This window comes from Zingiber officinale, chromosome 3B (genome assembly GCF_018446385.1).
Source record: "Zingiber officinale cultivar Zhangliang chromosome 3B, Zo_v1.1, whole genome shotgun sequence".
NCBI classification, from domain to species: Eukaryota; Viridiplantae; Streptophyta; class Magnoliopsida; order Zingiberales; family Zingiberaceae; genus Zingiber; species Zingiber officinale.
Genome location: NC_055991.1, coordinates 94,004,651 through 94,023,645, shown reverse-complemented (window position 1 = coordinate 94,023,645; position 18,995 = coordinate 94,004,651). Strand labels below are relative to the sequence as shown.

General features: G+C 35.2%; 1 protein-coding gene across 2 annotated transcripts in view; it reads right to left on the bottom strand.

The window, feature by feature from the left end:
• The window catches only part of LOC121967114 (probable pre-mRNA-splicing factor ATP-dependent RNA helicase DEAH4), a 64,475-nt gene extending 51,552 nt beyond the window's left edge, over positions 1-12,923 (bottom strand). The window contains exons 1-7 of one of the 2 annotated variants that reach the window (XM_042517145.1): positions 12,641-12,923; positions 12,395-12,487; positions 12,202-12,306; positions 8,885-9,102; positions 6,495-6,547; positions 6,158-6,274; positions 5,129-5,220 (exon numbers count right to left, since the gene is read on the bottom strand). In XM_042517145.1, coding sequence (XP_042373079.1) covers positions 5,129-5,220; positions 6,158-6,274; positions 6,495-6,547; positions 8,885-9,102; positions 12,202-12,306; positions 12,395-12,487; positions 12,641-12,840 — 878 coding nt within the window. In that variant the 5' untranslated portion in view covers positions 12,841-12,923. The remainder of the gene's footprint in view (positions 1-5,128; positions 5,221-6,157; positions 6,275-6,494; positions 6,548-8,884; positions 9,103-12,201; positions 12,307-12,394; positions 12,488-12,640) is intronic. The other variant, XM_042517146.1, reaches the window with a different exon arrangement.
• Between the last annotated feature and the right edge of the window lie 6,072 nt (positions 12,924-18,995).

Genomic DNA, 18,995 nt, shown 5'->3' with positions numbered 1-18,995 from the left:
CCCGAGGATAGTCGCGAGATCTTCACAAACTTGATAGAGTCGCCGAGAGGTGTTTGTAAAGAGTTGTTGAACTTGCGTCCAAACAGCTTTGCAGGTTTTGTGAGTACGGAAGACATTCCTAAGAGATGAATGGATGGTGGCTCGGATAATACAACACAACTGAGCGACAACCTTCTTCCACAGAGGACGATCGGCGTCTCGAATATCTTCTTCAGTTTGAGTGAGATGTGTCTCATATCCTTGTCCAACAAGCCAAAGTTCAATGTGAGATGCCCAGGAGATATAATTTTTACCATCCAACTGCTCGGAAGAAAGGGGTGCAGTAATATGGTTGGTAAAGATTGAGGTATCTGGTTTTGGAGCGCCAGATGTAGCCATGAATAGAACTGTGGACCGGACTGTGCTTGCTTCTTCTGCCCAATCGGATGAATCCTTAATCTGACTTCGAATCAGGCGACTGTGGGTTCGTGTCCCACCGGGCGTGCCACTGGAAAATTCGCAGCACCGGGCGTGCCACTGGAAAACTCGCAGCAGGGTAACGTGAGATGCGGAAGCTTCGAAGCTTGCTGATGGATGGGAAGGAATTGGAACGCCACCAATTCTTCCCCGCCCGAACAGAAGAGTTGAGCTTGAACAGGGAACGTCGCCGCTGGAGAGAAGAAGAGGTGCCGCCGGCTGGAAAGAAGAAGAAGAAAGGGGAGCGCCTCTGTGCCCTAGCCGCCCGAGAAGAGGAAAAACGCGATTGGTAGGGAGACGAAGCCGATAGAGGGGAGCACCAGGATGCCTCTGTGCCCTAGCCGCCCGAGCAGAGGAAACGCGAACAGAAGGGCGTCGGGCGTCGGGCGTCGGGTGTCTGGCGTCCACGAAACAGCAGGCCGGCGTCGGGCGTCCACGAGGCGGAGCTCAGCGTCCACGAACCAGCAGGAGAAGCTCGATGCTGGAGAAGAACTCGCGCGTCGCTGGAGAAGAACACGCGCGCGCGTCGCTGGAGAGGAAGGCTCGGCAGAAAGAGACGGCGCGGATAGAGAAAAGAAATTAGGGTTTTAACTTGGCTCTGATACCATGTTTAAAGTAAAACCTAGAATCTCATGTTGGTTAAACCCCCACGAGTTAGGCCTTTATATAGGAAACGAAATAGAACCAAAAGACTCAAATACCCTTTTACTTATTCTAACAATATTCATGTTACTAACTATAATATTTACTCTCTCTTTTTTTTTAAGAATCATCCAAAGAAAAAAAATAGGTTGGATGCCAACAAGTTGAACAATCTAGTATTTGTCTAATTTAATGCTAGATTGTTGAACAAACAAAAAAGAGAAAGAAAAGAATGTCGATGTCCTTCTTGAAAAGATGCTTCAAATGCTCAAAGTTGAATTGTGGATAGTGGGGAAGATGATGAAGTTGAGCTAGGTTCCGGGCTCACTTGGTAAATGGTTGATGAAGCAAGTGGAGCAGATGAAAATCTACAACCCGAAGAAGCTCTAAAGTGAGAGAACTTCACGAGGATGATTTTGCATCCGAAGATGAGGAGATCATAATGATGATATTGAGTTTGTGTCCGATGAAGAACAAGTTGTTGAAAATTATGAAGAAGTAGAATAAATATGTGATATTTTATTAGTTCTATAATTTTGAACTCATTTTAAATTTGATGTTATTGTGTTGGAGTTATAGTATGTGATTTATTATGTAATTTATGTTGATACTGTGGAATCCGCCTAACAGTGCCTAGTCCCCACTTAGGTGGTTTAGAAGCGCACTGGTTTGGATCTCGACTAACGCCTAGTAAATTTTAAAACCTTAATGATAGGTCTTCATCAAGCAAGATGCATCTCCAACTCTGCATTATAACCTCTTCTCCTCTACTACAAGGAGTGCAAGCTACAATTTAAAAACTATTCCGCGTAGTTCAGCATAAATAAAACATCTCATTTAATTGGAGTACGAAATGGATCAAGATGGGTAATCACATGTGTATCATCAGGTTTCAAAATACCATTCACAACAATGAGATTTTCTCATCTCTAACAAAAGGACGAGATGGGAAATGACAAAGATGTGGGGTGATCTATTTCTTCACAGTCCCATTCCTCTTAGTGACTTCCTCACTGAGGCACAGAGGTGTTACAACAATGAAGGGAACATTGCAGATGCTGAAATGGCAGCAAGGGTGGTTTCTGGTCACCTCCCAAGACATACGAGACATGGCATTGTTACAAGTTCTTTAATTGGAACTTCTTCTATTCTTCCTCTCCACCCACCCACCCCCACTCCTTCCTCTTCTTCTTCATCATCATAATCACCATCTTCTTCTTCTTCCTCCACCCCTCTCATTGCTAGGTAAACAATTTATATTATTATATTGCCGTTACAAGTTAAGCTATTTGTTTAGGATGGAAAAATAATGATTGAATATTAGTAGTGAGAGTTGAATTTTGTAACTTGGGTTGTATCGAGTTAGTTGGATCAAGATTGGATTCATCAACCATGAATTATAGTTAATTTCTAGATTTTGTATTTTTTATCTTAAATTTTTCTGAGGTGTTTCTATATTATATTGTAGATACTCATTAAATGGACAAATTCCTTTAGATCCTTAAATCTCTACTCGTTGTATATTTGAAGAGGTAAATCTATCCTTCAACTCATTTATATTTTCTTCGTGCATTGAAAAAGGGATCAAAACATCATTTAAAATAGTGAAATAAATTTTTAAAAGAGCTAACCTATTTGGGTTTAAACAATTGATATTCATTCATGTTACCCATATTTGGGTGATCATATGGGATTAGCATAGGAATGGTTTCTTTTCAAATGTTAAAAATTGAAACTCTAATTAGTCAATAGTTGATCAATCGATACCTATCTTTAGATTGTGAATTTTCCCTTCCACGATATATGTTGATTCATATGTTGATACTTATAGCTTTCTCATATTATAATTTTGTGTTTGGAGACAACCTATTAATCTACTATTTAAATAGTGATGGCATAGGTTAGCGTCTTAATCTAAACAAATAATGAGAATCTAAGGTGAAATAACTACTGTGTAAAAATATTTAAAGTGAAACAACAATAAGTATAAATAGAGAAAATAAAGCCTAGTCTTTTACTAAAGTAACTTACCGCCCACATGATATTATGGTAGAATGATGTCTATCTGCAATTATTATTTATTTGTACAATGGCTCTATTTCATTGTATATCACTGATAAGGGCTTTAATCTATGTGTCAAATGATGTTATTTAAGCTCTAAGAATTTGACTCCAGTGATTCATTTCTTAATGAATTGATTAGTGATAAATTCATTGGAGATGATTAAAAGATAATATTAAAAGTTTATTAAATTCTGATAAAAGGTGATGATAAATAAAAGAGAAAGAATGGCGAATTTAATTAGTGATAAGTGAAATGAAAATAAGAGTTTATATATATTAAAACTAAAGTCCTCAAATGAAACTTTAAAGATGTAATGAAATTCATAACTGATCTTCTTGATGTGGTAACTAAAATTAAATTCGTACACATTTTTTACACATCTTTTTTGTTTATTCACTTGGCAATTTGTGCTCGCTTTCTACTTTCCTTATCCCAGCATTGCATGCAAAGGTTGAACTTGAAGTTATAGTTGGTTTCAGATAGTATTTAGAGTTATTCTAAGATCCTTGATGTGTTGTTACCATTTTAGCTTTATTCATTGTACTTTTTGCTCAGTTCATCTGATTTTTTGATGTTACACAGTTTCACTGTATGTTCTGTAGAAAAAAAATAAAAAATTATATTTTGTGGAACACCTCTTGCTATCTTGAGTTATTGATTACTAGTATGGTCTTTGGTTACCTATTATTACAATGTCATCAAGTGTGGTATCTCCTGGTAAGTGGAATTACACTCTGAAAGTGTGATAAATAGAATCGTAGAGTTCCAATGACTAATCTTGGCACCATAACTATACTTTAGATTTTTATGACTGTCAGTTGCTTGATAGTTGAGAGTGACTAAAACATACTTTTCTACAGCTAAAAACCCAATTGAAATTGACAGATATAAGTGACAAGCATGTTGTTTCCTATTTACCAATTTCTCTCAATGTCTCAAAGTTACAAAAGTGAAGGGTAGATGAACTAAGCAATTTAGTTCTATTCAGAGATTAAGTTGAAATACTAACTGCACCCGTGAAGATGGAGAAGCACAAGATACTTCACCAAAACAATTCAAGAATAATTGTACCAACTATATTTCCCAGCTCAACAAGCTGTTGTTAAATAACCATATAGCTACAGAAATTTACACAAACTTTTAAGTTCAGAAACAATATATGTTTCACCTGTTTACTACAATAGAGTCATTATATGATTTTAAATGAATGCATAAGAGACTTCAATGGGGTTTCCCATATGGAAAGAAAACTTGAGACCATTAAGCATTATGCTACTAGGATCCATCTTAAGTTAACTTCAATGTGTAGCTAAAACCCTTGGTTAAAAACCATTTCCCAACAAGTTTTCAGAAGAAAATATGAGAAGACTAAAACTATCAACAAACATAGGTGTTTTATTTCTGTAATAGTTGTCAACCAAACAGTAGAACCTCTAAATCTGCAATAGAATAAACACTGCAAACCGAGATTATACCTAAAAATATACCTCTTGTCACTATGTGACTAAATCTATAACATTGATACTAGAATTGTTAATCATTTCAGCCTCTAGCTGACCAGAAGAAAGTTTTGAAGAGGCATTAATGCAATTAGGGGATCTACAGAGCTATTCACTTTTTGAGAGTACAAATATGCAAATCCAGAATGATAAGGTTGGGAAAAACAACAACCAACAACAATCAAGCCTTATCCCACTAGGTCAGGAAAAAGCAAATAAAAAAATTCTCCAATTACTCGTTAGGTCATCAAGCAAGTAAGTTCCAAAATAGTAGCATTTTGTGGAAAAGAAGTTATTTTCTGTAACTACATTAATATTTCTAACTGCAGTGTCTGTTCTCAAATAAGTATAATCGTCAGTGTTAGGCACATACTCAACCTTTGCTACAATACATTAGAAATAATAACAAAAGCAAAGAAATATCAAATGTGCCAACCACAAAAGAAATGAAATACATCATCCTTACACAACACCATCAACAGTGAGGGAAGTTTCTGCTATATTTGTCGAAACAATAAATCGTCTACAATTTGGTGGTGCTGGACTGAATACGCGAACCTATTTCAAAAAAATTAAACGCAAGTTATAGTCATGATACAATTTTTGAAGTTTAATACAGTTTGGTTAGATCAAAATCAATACATTGGGGGCAAGCAACCAAGAATGAGGAAAGTCACTTTAATGGGTAAGATTTCAAAGATAATAAAGATGGTAGTATTGTCTCCAACAGTTAGGAAAAAAAAGGTAGAAAAGCATGATGTAAATACCTTGCTATTCATTGTTGTCATGTGTATATAAAAAATTCTATGAAAATGACATACAACCTCTGTCTTCATTGATTGAAAACTAAATAGCAGGCAGATACACAGCACTAGACCAAATGACACTTCTAAGTAAAAAATGGAAGCCCCCAGCTTATAATCATAAAAAAAAAAATTTTAAAAATGCAGTCAATGGATTGAAAAGGATTGCAAAACACAAGACATATTTGGGAAATATTCAATCCAAATACAAAATTGCAGATTGAATTTTAATGGTTAATTTAACAATTGCAAGCATCTAATTAGCATGATACAAGAACCACAAACAGTAGTTTAGTTGCCAATAATATTAACTCAATGTTCAATGTAAAAACAAGAATACAGTTTCCTAAATTCATATTGCATCATTGATTGGTTCAAATATCAACTACTTGGGAAACAAAAAGTTGCATATATTGTTACCAATCTGAATCAATTTAAGAATTAATGATTACTTTAGAGGTTAGATAAAACTCATTGTTTGATTCAACACCATGCACACAGTAGATTAAGTATTGAATAATGAATATAAGTTCAGTGGAGACTAAAGCAGCATTTGTGAAACTCCATGGAAGGAGACACCTTAAATAAGATATGATTATATAAATATTATATATATAATGGATGCAAAACTACCATGAAATTTCACACTCTAGAAACTGTTATGTACAAACTAAAAGAAAACTACACTTTGCCTGCATTTCTGGTGGTAAAGAGCCATGAAGTGGGAGGACAATAGCATCCACACAGGAACCTTCTTCAAGCTTTTGGATACTATCTTCTAGTCTGGATACCATTTTATCAATATCATCCTAAAAGCATATACATCGTCAGAAATTTGCAAGGTTATTAAATGATAATAAAATGGGAAACAATGAAAGCCCTAAACTTAAAGCATAAATCCCATCAACAAATGAGCCAAATAAATGATATTGCATGTTATCTCGGATATCTGATAAGGATAACAGAGTCAATGTTAAGCATCTTTATCCAATCAAAACAAGGGATAATTTTAGTTCAAAAATAACACACCTGTCCTGTCATAAAAATCAAGACATCCCCAAGTGGTTCACGCAGATGGATATCTGTTAACAGAAATATGGATGGTTGATATCACAGCAAAACCTACAAGATAGTAAAAAATCTTACAGAATAAAGTAAAGCAAAGTGAGATCTGTTTAATTGTATTTGTCCGCAAAGTATTGCAATGCGAAGAAAATTTTAACATTTTCTCAAAAAACTTATTATTAATGTACACCACAATATCAATTTTTGAACAAAATTTGTAAATACATTTAGGCCAGAAGAAAGAAGTTAGCTGTTTTTCTTGCCAACATGAAATATTTGTAATAGCATGATAGGCTACTTTGACCGTCCAACAAAACCAATCATCAACATGGATTCACAAGTCCATTAAAAGAATCTTATAGGACCATGAATGTTGATCCAAGCAATATGAGAATTATTGGGTTTTTGTTTGGTTCTAACCAGTGTACTTTAGCAATCAAAATAGTTCAGGATCTTAATCATATTTATTCCGTTCATCATTGCATGATTGTCAAAATCAATAAAGGTATTGGGATTAGAAAGTCAAAAAATATCTAATTGTTGGTTGTATCAAATCGTTAAGATCAATAAAGGAATTGGGATTAGAAAGTCAAAATATCAAATTGTTGGTTGTATCAAATCATTAAGATCAATAAACTTGAAATTAATAGGGAAAAAATTAAAAAAGATAAAATAAATAAATGAGTCATTGCAAATGATGCTTAAAGTCTTAAGAAGAATATACTTTATATATAATTAAAAAATAATTATTAATAGTATATTAGATAGAAAAGATAATACAATTGAAAAAAAAATCAGATTAATAGCACATAAACATCAATAATATCAATTTTATATTATGATATTAACAATACCACATGCTTATTTGATATAATCATATTATAACTTTATATGTTATACCTATTAGATCACCAAATAACAACTCTAAGCATGAATTGGTTGTGGTTGCAAAAAGTATCCCAATTCATGTAAATTTCAATTGACTTCATCTATTTTCTAGTGAAATTTTATTCACATCTAGCTAATTTCTTTGAAACCCTAGTCTTCTTTAAACTACTGTATCGATCTTCTTACAAAGCTCAAGTCTTTGCATATGCGAATCCAACTTGGACCATCCATATCAGCCAATTTTGAGAGCTATGCATCATTGCCATTTTAAACCATTACTGTTGATTGCCTTACCATTACAAAGAAAGTGGAATGTTAGATAAAACATAGATATTTAGAATTCCACCCTTTACTATTTCTTCTATTTATTGAAGTTAAACTTTAAAGTATGAGCCCTTCACTGAAATAGATATTCTACCAATTAGAAGATGCATTCCTGGAATCACACATTTCATAGCTTTGCTACAGAGTATGCTTGGAAAGGAGCTAAAGTACTCGTGCTCGTTGATGAAACTTCAACTTTCTAAAATTAAAAATAAAAATAAAAAATAGGCTCATGTACAAATACTCATGCTAATTTCAATATTCAAGAATTTATAATTACTTACCATTTTAATCATAATTTATAAACAAATCATAGCATAGTTATTGCATTCTGCTTCAGCTTTGAATGTTCCTACTTCTTGACATGACATGCATTTTTATTATCAATATGATTCAAATCCATTGCATTGAATATCGGCTATTAAGGCAATGGCCTTCTCCCCTATTTTTAAAACTTAAAACATAATAATAATTATATATAATGCCTTAATTAGGCATTGTCATGCCATTCAACATCAATCCCAGCCATTAAATTCCCTCCAGATGTATTTACTAGGTTATAATGAGCATTTAGTCATCAGATGTATTATTAGAATTTATATATACGAGTACAATGGTTCTCATTAAATCAGTATATCTATTATAATAGAAATTTATTCCTCTAAAGTTAGTATGAGAAAAATTCAATTTTTGGAATTTAATCATAGCTAAGGTTGTTGAATCAAAGTTCAAATCGTGAATCATTTTAGTAATTTTGCAAATCGTGAATCATAAAGTTCATGTTAAAAGGATAAGCAAAAAAACTACATTGTAAAAATTTGTAAGAATATCTTACTCAATACCTAGTATAATTAATATAACACATAAACACAAATAATAAAATACATTATATAACTAAAGAGAAGAGTGTAAAGGTCATATTATTAGATTAATATCTCTAAGATCTCCCTAAACATTTCATCAATCTTCTGAGCAACTCCAATATATAAAGCAATCTATCAAGGAGATATATTTGTATTGTATCACAGTTACCCTATATTCTCTCCCATTTGAGATGTCATCATCCTCCTAGTCATCTTAATCTAGTGTAATCATACAAAGAGCAGTTTAATCAATCTAAGGAATAAGTAATTTAATCATACCAAGAGCAGTTTTCAGGCAAGATTCAACATAATTTGTAGGACGCTCAGTGCTGTAAAATTTTTCCACAGGAAATAATGTCCCAGGGACATTCAATACAGGACATCCAGAGAAAAATCTAGATACTTTGACGCCATCTAGGGTAGCTGAAGTGATAAGAACTTTAAAATTTGAGGTGCGTCTCTTAGTTAAGCGCTTCATTAAGCCCAGTAAAATGTCACTGCACAAAAGTGTAATTATCAGAGAATAAGCTAAATTGGAAAACAAACAATTAAAAAAGGCACATTTTAGTGCTAATTGCTAAATAATGCACTAAATAACAATTGCACAGTAGCACATCATATAATGTAACTGTAGCCATGCCATGGAGAACTGCACCAATCAAATAAATGCTAGTCTGAATAAACAACCTAGTGTGCATTTTAGTTTGTTCAAAGCCTGACTGGTATCAAAATTAGAGCATAAACAAATCAAGTATGACCCACTATTTATTAATGCACACATATAGCTATTAATACACTACAAGGTTGCATTATATGTAATCTCGCCTTTGAGACTAAATGGAGGTTGGAAGAAATCAGAAACATCAGAAGTCTGTCATAAATACCAATATTTCTTTTCAGATTCATGTTGTATGCTAAGGAGCCTAAGAGAGGTCTAGAACATATATTATGTCAAAAATCAAGTTATTGCTTAAGCTACAAAAGAAACATGTGATACTAGAAATAGTTCCAATTGCCAATAAGGTAATATTGTCTATACATAAGAACTTTGTAGTATTTTCTCGGATCAAACTAACAAGCCAACACTGATAATATCGTTAGAAATGTTTCTTGTTCTCCTAGCATGATTATTCATGAATCATGATAAACATGGATATTGTCGGGTCCCTTCCTACTACACCTAAAGATAAGATCTTCATTTGTAAACTACTGAAGGGCAGGCTTTCCACCAACTCCTAACTTTCATTGCTAGCCTTCCTCATTTCACATCTGTGGTCTTTGCGCAGATTCCAGAATATCAATGTCATCAAGCCATATTTAGATTCTTTCCTTGAGATCATTTATCTTTCACTAGTAGTTTTGTAATTGTCATCCAGCTTTGTCGCTCAATTTCCAATTTTTATGATTCATGAAATCAAGGTGGATGGTTGTTGGAAAGGGTCATCCTTACAAAACTAAGCAAGATTTCAGATATTAGCTCTCTTGGCTGACTTCTTAGGTGTCTGTACAAAACTATACTGGTCAAGTTTATAGAAATTGCTCAATTGCCCTCAAAGCTACTTAGTGCAGAACCACTGCTTTCTGGGGAATTTCGTAAGTTCACAAGTATTAATACTAGCAGACATGTTGAGCAATTTCATCCACAAGATACCCACGGCACTCAAACACCCACCACAACATGGACACTCCTAGTTGGATGTTGGCACCTCCAAGTAACCTTTCTGATAATTCTAACAACGTTTATTTAGCTTTACACTGAGGAAGTGACATGATGAAGGTACTGGAATTCTCAACTAAAGACAGGCCTAAAAAAGAACTGCAGGATTCTGTCCTATTCAAGTTAACCCATTCTTTAATAGCTTGTTTTGGGATGTCAGAAGGGACTCCAACAAGCTTTAAAGAAGAATTGGCAAGATTTTGATGTTTATTATGATTGCCAAACTGTTAACATTGTAATGGACATTTTAGTTAACTGTCTAGTATTTAAAAAGAGTACAGAGATTTTTCATCAGTTGTCAAACCATATATATCCAATTATTTTGGGTGGCTCCATGAATCTTATTCCTCTATTGGAGTTCTATCCAAAGCTGTATCATTAGTAATATTCATGGTAATTAAATCATTTTTTATCACATTGACTAATAATTTCTTTGGTCTCACTTTACCCTTTGCACCTTCCATTCTAATGGGTTCAAGCATCAAACTATTCTAACTATCAAATTTATTGGTCATCTTTAACACATCCAATTTACTATTCTAATGTCTGCTACATTAGCTCTTTATACGTATCACTGCCTAATAAAATTTCTTTTTTAGCACACGAGGGGCATGTGAATTACACAAGACTCTAGAATTTCCTCTCCATTTTGACCACTGTTTTTTATCCTATTAATGATCTCTTCATCAATTTCATCATTTCCTACATTTTAGCAACTACAAAAGCACCAATGATTGCTCTTGAATTTTAGCATTCATTCTATTTCTAGTAATTCCACACATCCAATTTACTATTCTAATGTATGCTACATTAGCTCTTTTTATGTGTCATTGCCTAATAAAATTTCCTTTTTAGCACACAAGGGACATGTGAATTACACAAGAGTACTCTAGAATTTCCTCTCCATTTTGACTACTGATTTTTATCCTATTAATGATCTCTTCATCAATCTCATTCGAGATATCCAAAAATTATTACAAAAGTTTCATGTTCATCCATCTTTTTATTTTATCAATTCCTTTTCTGTTACTAAAACCAAAACATTAAAAATTTACTCCATGTAAGTCTATACAGGCGAAACTTCTTGTTCGCCTATCAATTGGCACACACGTTGGTATTGTTCCTAATAAAGCCCCTTTAATTCAAATTGATGCTTAAATTAAAGATCTTTTAGTAACTTTTGCAATAATTCATTACATAGCTTAATCTTGTTCCTAATAAAACCCCTTTATGATTAAATATATTCAGAGAGAAAAAATTGTCAATCAAATGAAAGGTTTTTGTTTAAAATTAACATGAAAATATATTATAGGTGTGGTATCCACAAAAGCATTATCTGAGATGTCCATGTTGCATCCTAATGAGGCACATTAATTTGAAAAACTATGTTTTTCACGATTGTCAGCTTTATAGAACATCTAGTATAGAAATTAACAGGTCATCAACAATTTTTTTAACTAAAACTGTAGTGTGCATATTGCCAATATTTTATTCTTTTACCATTCTGAGGGGAGCCTTGGCGCAATAGTAAAGTTGTTGCTTTGCGACCTAAACGGGTTCGAATCCTGAAAACAACCTCTTACAAAAAGCAAGATAAGGCTGCATACAATGAATCCTTCCCTGGGACCCCGCATAGCGGGAGCTTCGTGCACCGGGCTGCCCTTTACCATTCTAAAAATTATGATGTATTTACTTTTTAATAAGCTTAACAGTTCAATTTTTACAAAATTGTTTCCTTAAATTGGTGGGTATAAGGTATCATTTGTCTGAAAAAGAAAAGGAAAAGACATGCTAAAATCATATACTCGTCTTAATTCTTAAGATTAATATATTGCTAATCTAGGAAAAGAAGTTTATAAACTAAGAAAAATGTCAGTACGTGTTCAAACTACGTTCATGAGCTTCATCCAAAATAATAACTGAGTATTGATTGAGCTCTGGATTAGATAGACTTTCTCGAAGAAGACAACCATCAGTTAGGTACCTGAGCATAGAAGAACCAGAATGATAAAATAAAATATTAAATTATAAACACAAAATCAATCACAAGACATGTACAATTTGTTCCGTACTTAATGCAAGTTTTTTCAGAGGTTCGATCTTCAAAACGAATTGCATAACCAACTTCTTCACCAAGTCGAACACCAAGCTCAAATGCAACCCGCCTATGCAAATAAAACGGATAAGATAATCACGAGATAAAAAATACACAGGATAAATAGTAATGATCCACCAAAATCGGAGAGTTCATAGCTTCCATCTCTAAAATCTTTCTGTGAACTGACAGAGAGATACATAGTGCGAACAGCGGGCTTTACCTAGAGACGGAGACCGCTGCGACACGGCGAGGCTGGGTGACAGCGATTGCGCCGGAACGAGTGTAGCCACGGCGATGCAAGATCTGGGAGAGCTGGGTGCTCTTTCCGGATCCGGTCTCGCCGATAATTACTACCACCGAGTTCTCTTCCACGGTCTCTACGATCTTCTCCTCGAACTTGTTGATGGGGAGGACGGCCATGGACGCGGAGGATGGAGCGCCGGCTCTCCCCCAGTCTCTGCTCGTAAGCGTTCGAAGGTGAAAGAGGGCTTCAGGTCCAGGCTTTTTCTTTTATTGAATTCACGCTGCTGTAAGCCAGTCAAAAATTATTATATAAATTATAAATTTTAAATAATAAATAAATAAATATATATATATATATAGAAATTTATACATACATTATTTGTTTTTTTTTACTTACGAATATGTCATTTAGGTTATGTTTAGTTCAGGGATATTATAGATAACAACCAAGGTTATTCATCTATGATAATTTAGGATAATCGTGTTTAGTTCAAGCTTTTTCTAGATTCCAAAATTTTCTCGATTTTAAATCGTTAATAAACGTCATCAATCTTAACATTGAACCCAGAATCAGAAAACCATGGACACCCTAAGTTTTTCTTGATTCCGGAGGTTAAGTAATTTTTTTTCAAAATTACCCTCGAAAGGATCAGAGTCGTCGAGCGAGCTAGGCAGTGTCGGATCGGTAATAGGACAATGCGGAGGTGGCAACAAGCATCGATCACTGTGAAGCTTCATGTGGTGCGTGGAGGAGAGGTGGCTAAAGGTGGCAGCAATGGGCGGCGGGCAGTGTCGGATCGACAATGAGGTGGTGCGGAGGTGCAGCAAGTAGCGGAAGCAACGAAGCATTCCTTCATGGGTGCAAATCGTCGCGAAGCTTCCTATAGCGGCCAGAGGTGGCAGCAGCGGCAGTGGGTTGCAGAGGTGGCAGCAGCAGGCGATGGTGGGAAGCGGCAGCAAGTGGTGGACAGCAGCGACAGTGGGCAGCAGTAGCAAAGCGGCGACTAGAGGTGGCAGCAGCAAGCGCGCGAATGGCAAGCTACGCGATAGGCAAGCTGTGAGAGGCGATAGGCAAGCTATGATAGGCGATAGGCAAGCTGTGATAGGCAGGGGCCGGCAAGTGGGCAACGACAATGGAGGAAGATGACGATGGTTTTTTTTTTATTTTTTAAGTTAAGTATTTGATTAAAACTTTAGTTAATTAAATCAATCAACCCCTAGCTATGGTTAGAATAAATTAAATAGACATAATCTAAAGCCCAATAAAATTATCTTAAAAAATCTAAAATAATAAAAAAATATCTAATTTTATTTATTTGATATATATATCGCTATTAATAATAATATTATCATTATTAAACCAAGGACGATAAGGTAACATATCACACTATGTTATCTACTAAAACCTCCAAATAAATGAGGTTTTATTACATTAGCTAAATTAAACTAAACACTATCTGGTTATGTTTCATTCTTTATAACCTTGATTATGTTATTACCTAGTAATTACATAACGAAGGTTATACGTGATAATTTGAACCAAACGTACCCTTATGGTTTAGGGATTGGATAATAGTATTAAGGATAAAAAAATTCAAACCGAAAAAAAATTATATATACGCTTCATGCACGATTGAGTGGTCAAGACACCCAGAAGTAATCAGAGCGCCCGAGCGAGCAGTCACTCGGGGCGCCTGGATCACTTCTGGGTGCCCTCACTACTTAGTCACCCATGAACCTCGTGCATAGGGCATGTGTGTGTGTATATATATAGAAAATTGATATCTTGCATGTCGCACAGTGCACAATTGTGCGCGTACAAGATATCAGCGTGTTTTTTTTAAATTTTTCCCATTTTTAAAAATCAATATTTCCTCGGATATAAATCCCAAATATATTACTATACCCTTTAAACGTATTACTATATCCGTAAACATCTATTTTTTTCATTTTTAATTTTTTTTTAACTAAACATTATAATCTAATTGAGAAATCTGAACCCTAGAGGCAAAATCTTAAAAAAATTTAATTTAAATACTATAATCCAATTGGGAAGCCTAAACCATGGGTAAAGAATTAAAAAAACTATATTAAAAAATTTTAAAATTTTACCTCTAGTGTTCATGCTTCCCACCAGGTTATAGTGTTCAGTTAAAAGAAAAATAAAAAAAAATATTGATTTACAAGTATAGTAATGCATTTACAAGGTATAGTAATATATTTGGGATTTATATTCAAGAAATTGTTGATTTTTTTTAAAAAAAATACAACAATAAACAACAACCAAGCCTTATCATACTAGGTAGGGCCGACTATATAAATCTTTTTACGCTATTGAGCTCTATCTCTTACTATATCATCATTTATAGTTAGATAAATTTTATTTTATTTTATTGTTGCTAACCGAGTCTTTTTTGGTCTTCGTCTTCCTCATTTGATATGTGTGTTTGTCATAGTTTCATATCGCCTAACTTAAGCATTTATTGGTCATCTAAGTACATGTCCGTATCATCTTAAACATGTCTTTCGGAGTTTTCCCTCAATAAATGCAACTCTAACTTTCTCTCTAATACTCTCATTTCTTATTTTGTCTATCTTCGTATGTTCACACATCCACCTTAACATCCTCATCTCTGTAACTCTCATCTTTTGCTCATGTGCTCGAGTTATAGTCTAACATTTAACTCCATATAACATAACAGGTCTAACTACGATTTTATAGAACTTTCTTTTAAGTTTTAGAGGTATTTTACGATCACATAAAACACTCGACGCTCCCCTCCATTTCAATTATCCTGCTTATATTCTATGTAAGACATCTCTCTCAATCCCTCCATCATTTTACAAAAATGATCATAAATATTTAAAGCTCCCAATTTCGGACAATTCATCCTCTCCTATTTTAACAATTATCTCATTACTTCTAATATTGCTAAACTTAAATTCCATATATTCTATCTTTAATCTACTAAGCCTAAAACTTTTCCCTTTTAGTGTTTCCCCCAAATATTTTAGTTTAGCATCTACTCTTTCACGTGTTTCATCTACCAAAATAATATCATCTACAAACAACATGCACCACGGTACTGTGTCTTGAATGTGTATAGTGAGTTTGTCCATAATTAGTGTAAACAGATAGAGACTTAGAGCTAATCCTTGATGTAACCCTATCTTTATTGGAAATATTTCAGTTACTCCGCCTGAAATCTTTACTCTAGTTGTTAAATCCTCGTACATATCCTTAATTAATTCAATATATGTTATGCTAATATTTATCTTTTTTAAAATTCTCCATATAATTACTCTTGGGACTCTATCATAAGTTTTTTCTAAGTTAATGAATACCATGTGTAGATCTTGTTTTTACTCTCGATACTTTTCAATTAATTATCTAAGAAGATGTATAACTTCTATTGTCGGTCTTCCAGGCATGAACCCAAATTGATTTTCTATCACTGTGGTCTCCTTCCTTAATTTTTTTCAATTACTTTTTCTCAAAGTTTCATGGTATGACTCATTAGTTTAATACCCCTATAGTTTGTACAATTTTGTATGTCTCTCTTGTGCTTATACAAGGGAACTAGAGTATTTATCCTCCGTTGATCAGGTTTTTTTTCATTTTCAATATCATGTTAAATAATTTTGTAAGATATTCAATACTTTGTTTCCCTATGCACTTCCATACCTCTATCGGAATATCATCTAGTCCAACAACTTTTTCATTGTACATCCCATTTAAAGTTTATTTTACTTCTAAAATTTGAATTCTATGATAAAAATTAAAATTTCTATACTCATTTAACCTACTTAAATTGTCTAAGTTAAGTTGGTCACCTAAACCTTCATTAAAAAGTTGATGAAAACACATCTTCCACCGCTCTTTCATTTCTTCATCATTTACTAATACTCTATTACGTTAATCTTTAATACATTTTATTTGGATAAGATCTCTTATTTTTCTTTCTCTCATTTTATCTATTATATAAATGTTTCTTTCCCCTTCTTTTGTATCCAATTTTTAATATAATTGTTCAAAAGTTTCATTCTATGTTTCACTCACTACTTTTTTAGCTTCTTTCTTGGCTATTGTATTTTTTAAAAGTTTTTCTCGTTCTTAAAAATATATAATTCCTTGTAAGCTATTTGTTTTTCCTTCACTTTCTCTTATACTTTCTCATTCCGCCACCAAGATTCCTTACTTAATGACGCATGTCCCTTTAACTCATCTGTAGGACTGTTGCGGCCGGCTAGAAGGGGGGTTGAATAGCATTGAAAAAAAAACAAAAACACTCTTCTCGAACTCTTAAACTAACACTTGTAAATTAAAGTAGGCAGAAAGTGTTGGGACCGAAAAGTAGCTAGAGGGGGGTGAATAGCTCGGCGCGATCTCGTGCTCGTCGTTGCTTGTTTCTTCAATGATGTGCAGCGGAAAATACAAGAAAACAAATACAACAACGCTAACTCGAGGATTTACTTGGTATCCACCTCAAGAAGAGGTGACTAGTCTAAGGATCCACACACTCACGCACTCTCCACTATGAAAAATACTCCTTTACGGTAACTACCGAAGGCAGGGAAGACCTACAAGCTCACAGTACAAGAAGAAAGGGAAGGAAAATACAATACAAGCAAAAGCTTACAAGATATGCACAAGAAACCCTAAGCCTAGCTTCTTCCTCGCCTCTTGACTTGGACGTGCACCAGCACAAGCCTCCAAGAACCTTCAAGATATGGCGTGAGAGCTGTGGAGAAGTTGCTGTAGAGTCGCAGTGAATCGAAGATGGAAGCCGTGGAAGATCTGTCGAGAGAAACGCTCGCCAACGGCTAAATACGACGCCAACGGTCGAATCCCAATCGATTGGGTTGCTCCCAATCAATTGGGGAGGCTTTGAATTGATTGGCCGATCGATCCAGAGCGCCTCTGTGCTCTCAGGAATTGCCTGGATCGATTGGCTGATCGATCCAGGGTTATCACGCAAAATCGCAGCTCCCAATCGATCAGCCGATCGATTGGGAGGCTTTCTGTGCGATCGGCGATTCTCCCAATCGATCCACTGATCGATTGGGAGGAGGCTTGTCGCAGGGACTCGCCCAATCGATCAGCCGATCGATTGGACATGAGCCAATCGATCGGCTGATCGATCCAGCTCCTGTTTTTGCCCAAAAATAATTCCAAAGTCCCCTACACCAACATCTGGTCAACCATGACCTGTTAGTACATCATGTCTAACATCCGGTCACCCTTGACCTGCTAGGACTCCCTCACCAAGTGTCCGGTCAATCACTTTGACCCACTTGGACTTTTCTCGTCATGTCAAGTGTCCGGTCATCCTTGACCCACTCGAACTTATCTCCACCAGGTGTCCGATCAACCTTGATCCACTTGGATTTCTCGTACCAAATATTCGGTCAATCCCTTTGACCTACTTAAGCTTCCCAACACCAGATGTCTGATCAAACTTGATCCATCTAGATTTCCTGTACCTGGCTTCACTCACTAGCACTTTTACCTAGCTTCACTCACTAGGATTTCTCATTTACCTGACTTCACTCACCAGGACTTTCCATACTGTCTAGCTTCACTCACTAGGTCTTTCACCTGACTTCACTCACCAGGATTTTCCAGTTGTCCGGCTTCACTCACCGGGACTTTCACCTAGCTTCACTCACTAGGACTTTCCAGTCAAGTATCCAGTCAACCTTGACCTACTTGGCTCTTCTTCACAATCTCCCCACATGAACAATCGCACCTACAATCTCCATGTGTTGTCTACATGTATTGTCAAATATCGAAACTTAAACATCAAGACTCGAGCTTGAACCAATTCAAGCTCAGTCAACCAGGTCAACCTTGACCTAGGGGATATTACACCAACAAGCTCCCCCTTTTTGATGTTTGACAATACCTTTAAGTTAGGCTAGTCTTATAGCTTCAACTCTCCTTCATGCCAATGTAAGAATGATGGTTTCCTTCATTCTCCTCCTTTTCCAGAGGGCAAACTCCCTCTTAGGTAATGAAGGCCTAACTTAACCGCACATTCTCCCCCGATTGGCACACATCAAAAACTCTCCCCCTGAAGAGTTACCCAACGTTGTTTACAACTTCACTCGTTATTCACAACACAGTAATGAAGGTCCCATACCCTTTATTATTCTCAACGCTCATCCTTGAGCATATACCACTTGGTATATTCACACATAATTCAAATGAAGGTCTCATACCCTTCATTGTCATCAAATACTCATCCGTGAGCATACATCACATGAATCATGAAGATATCCACTCTCCATTATATTCAAATGCCCAACCTTGAGCATACTCGCTAAAGAAG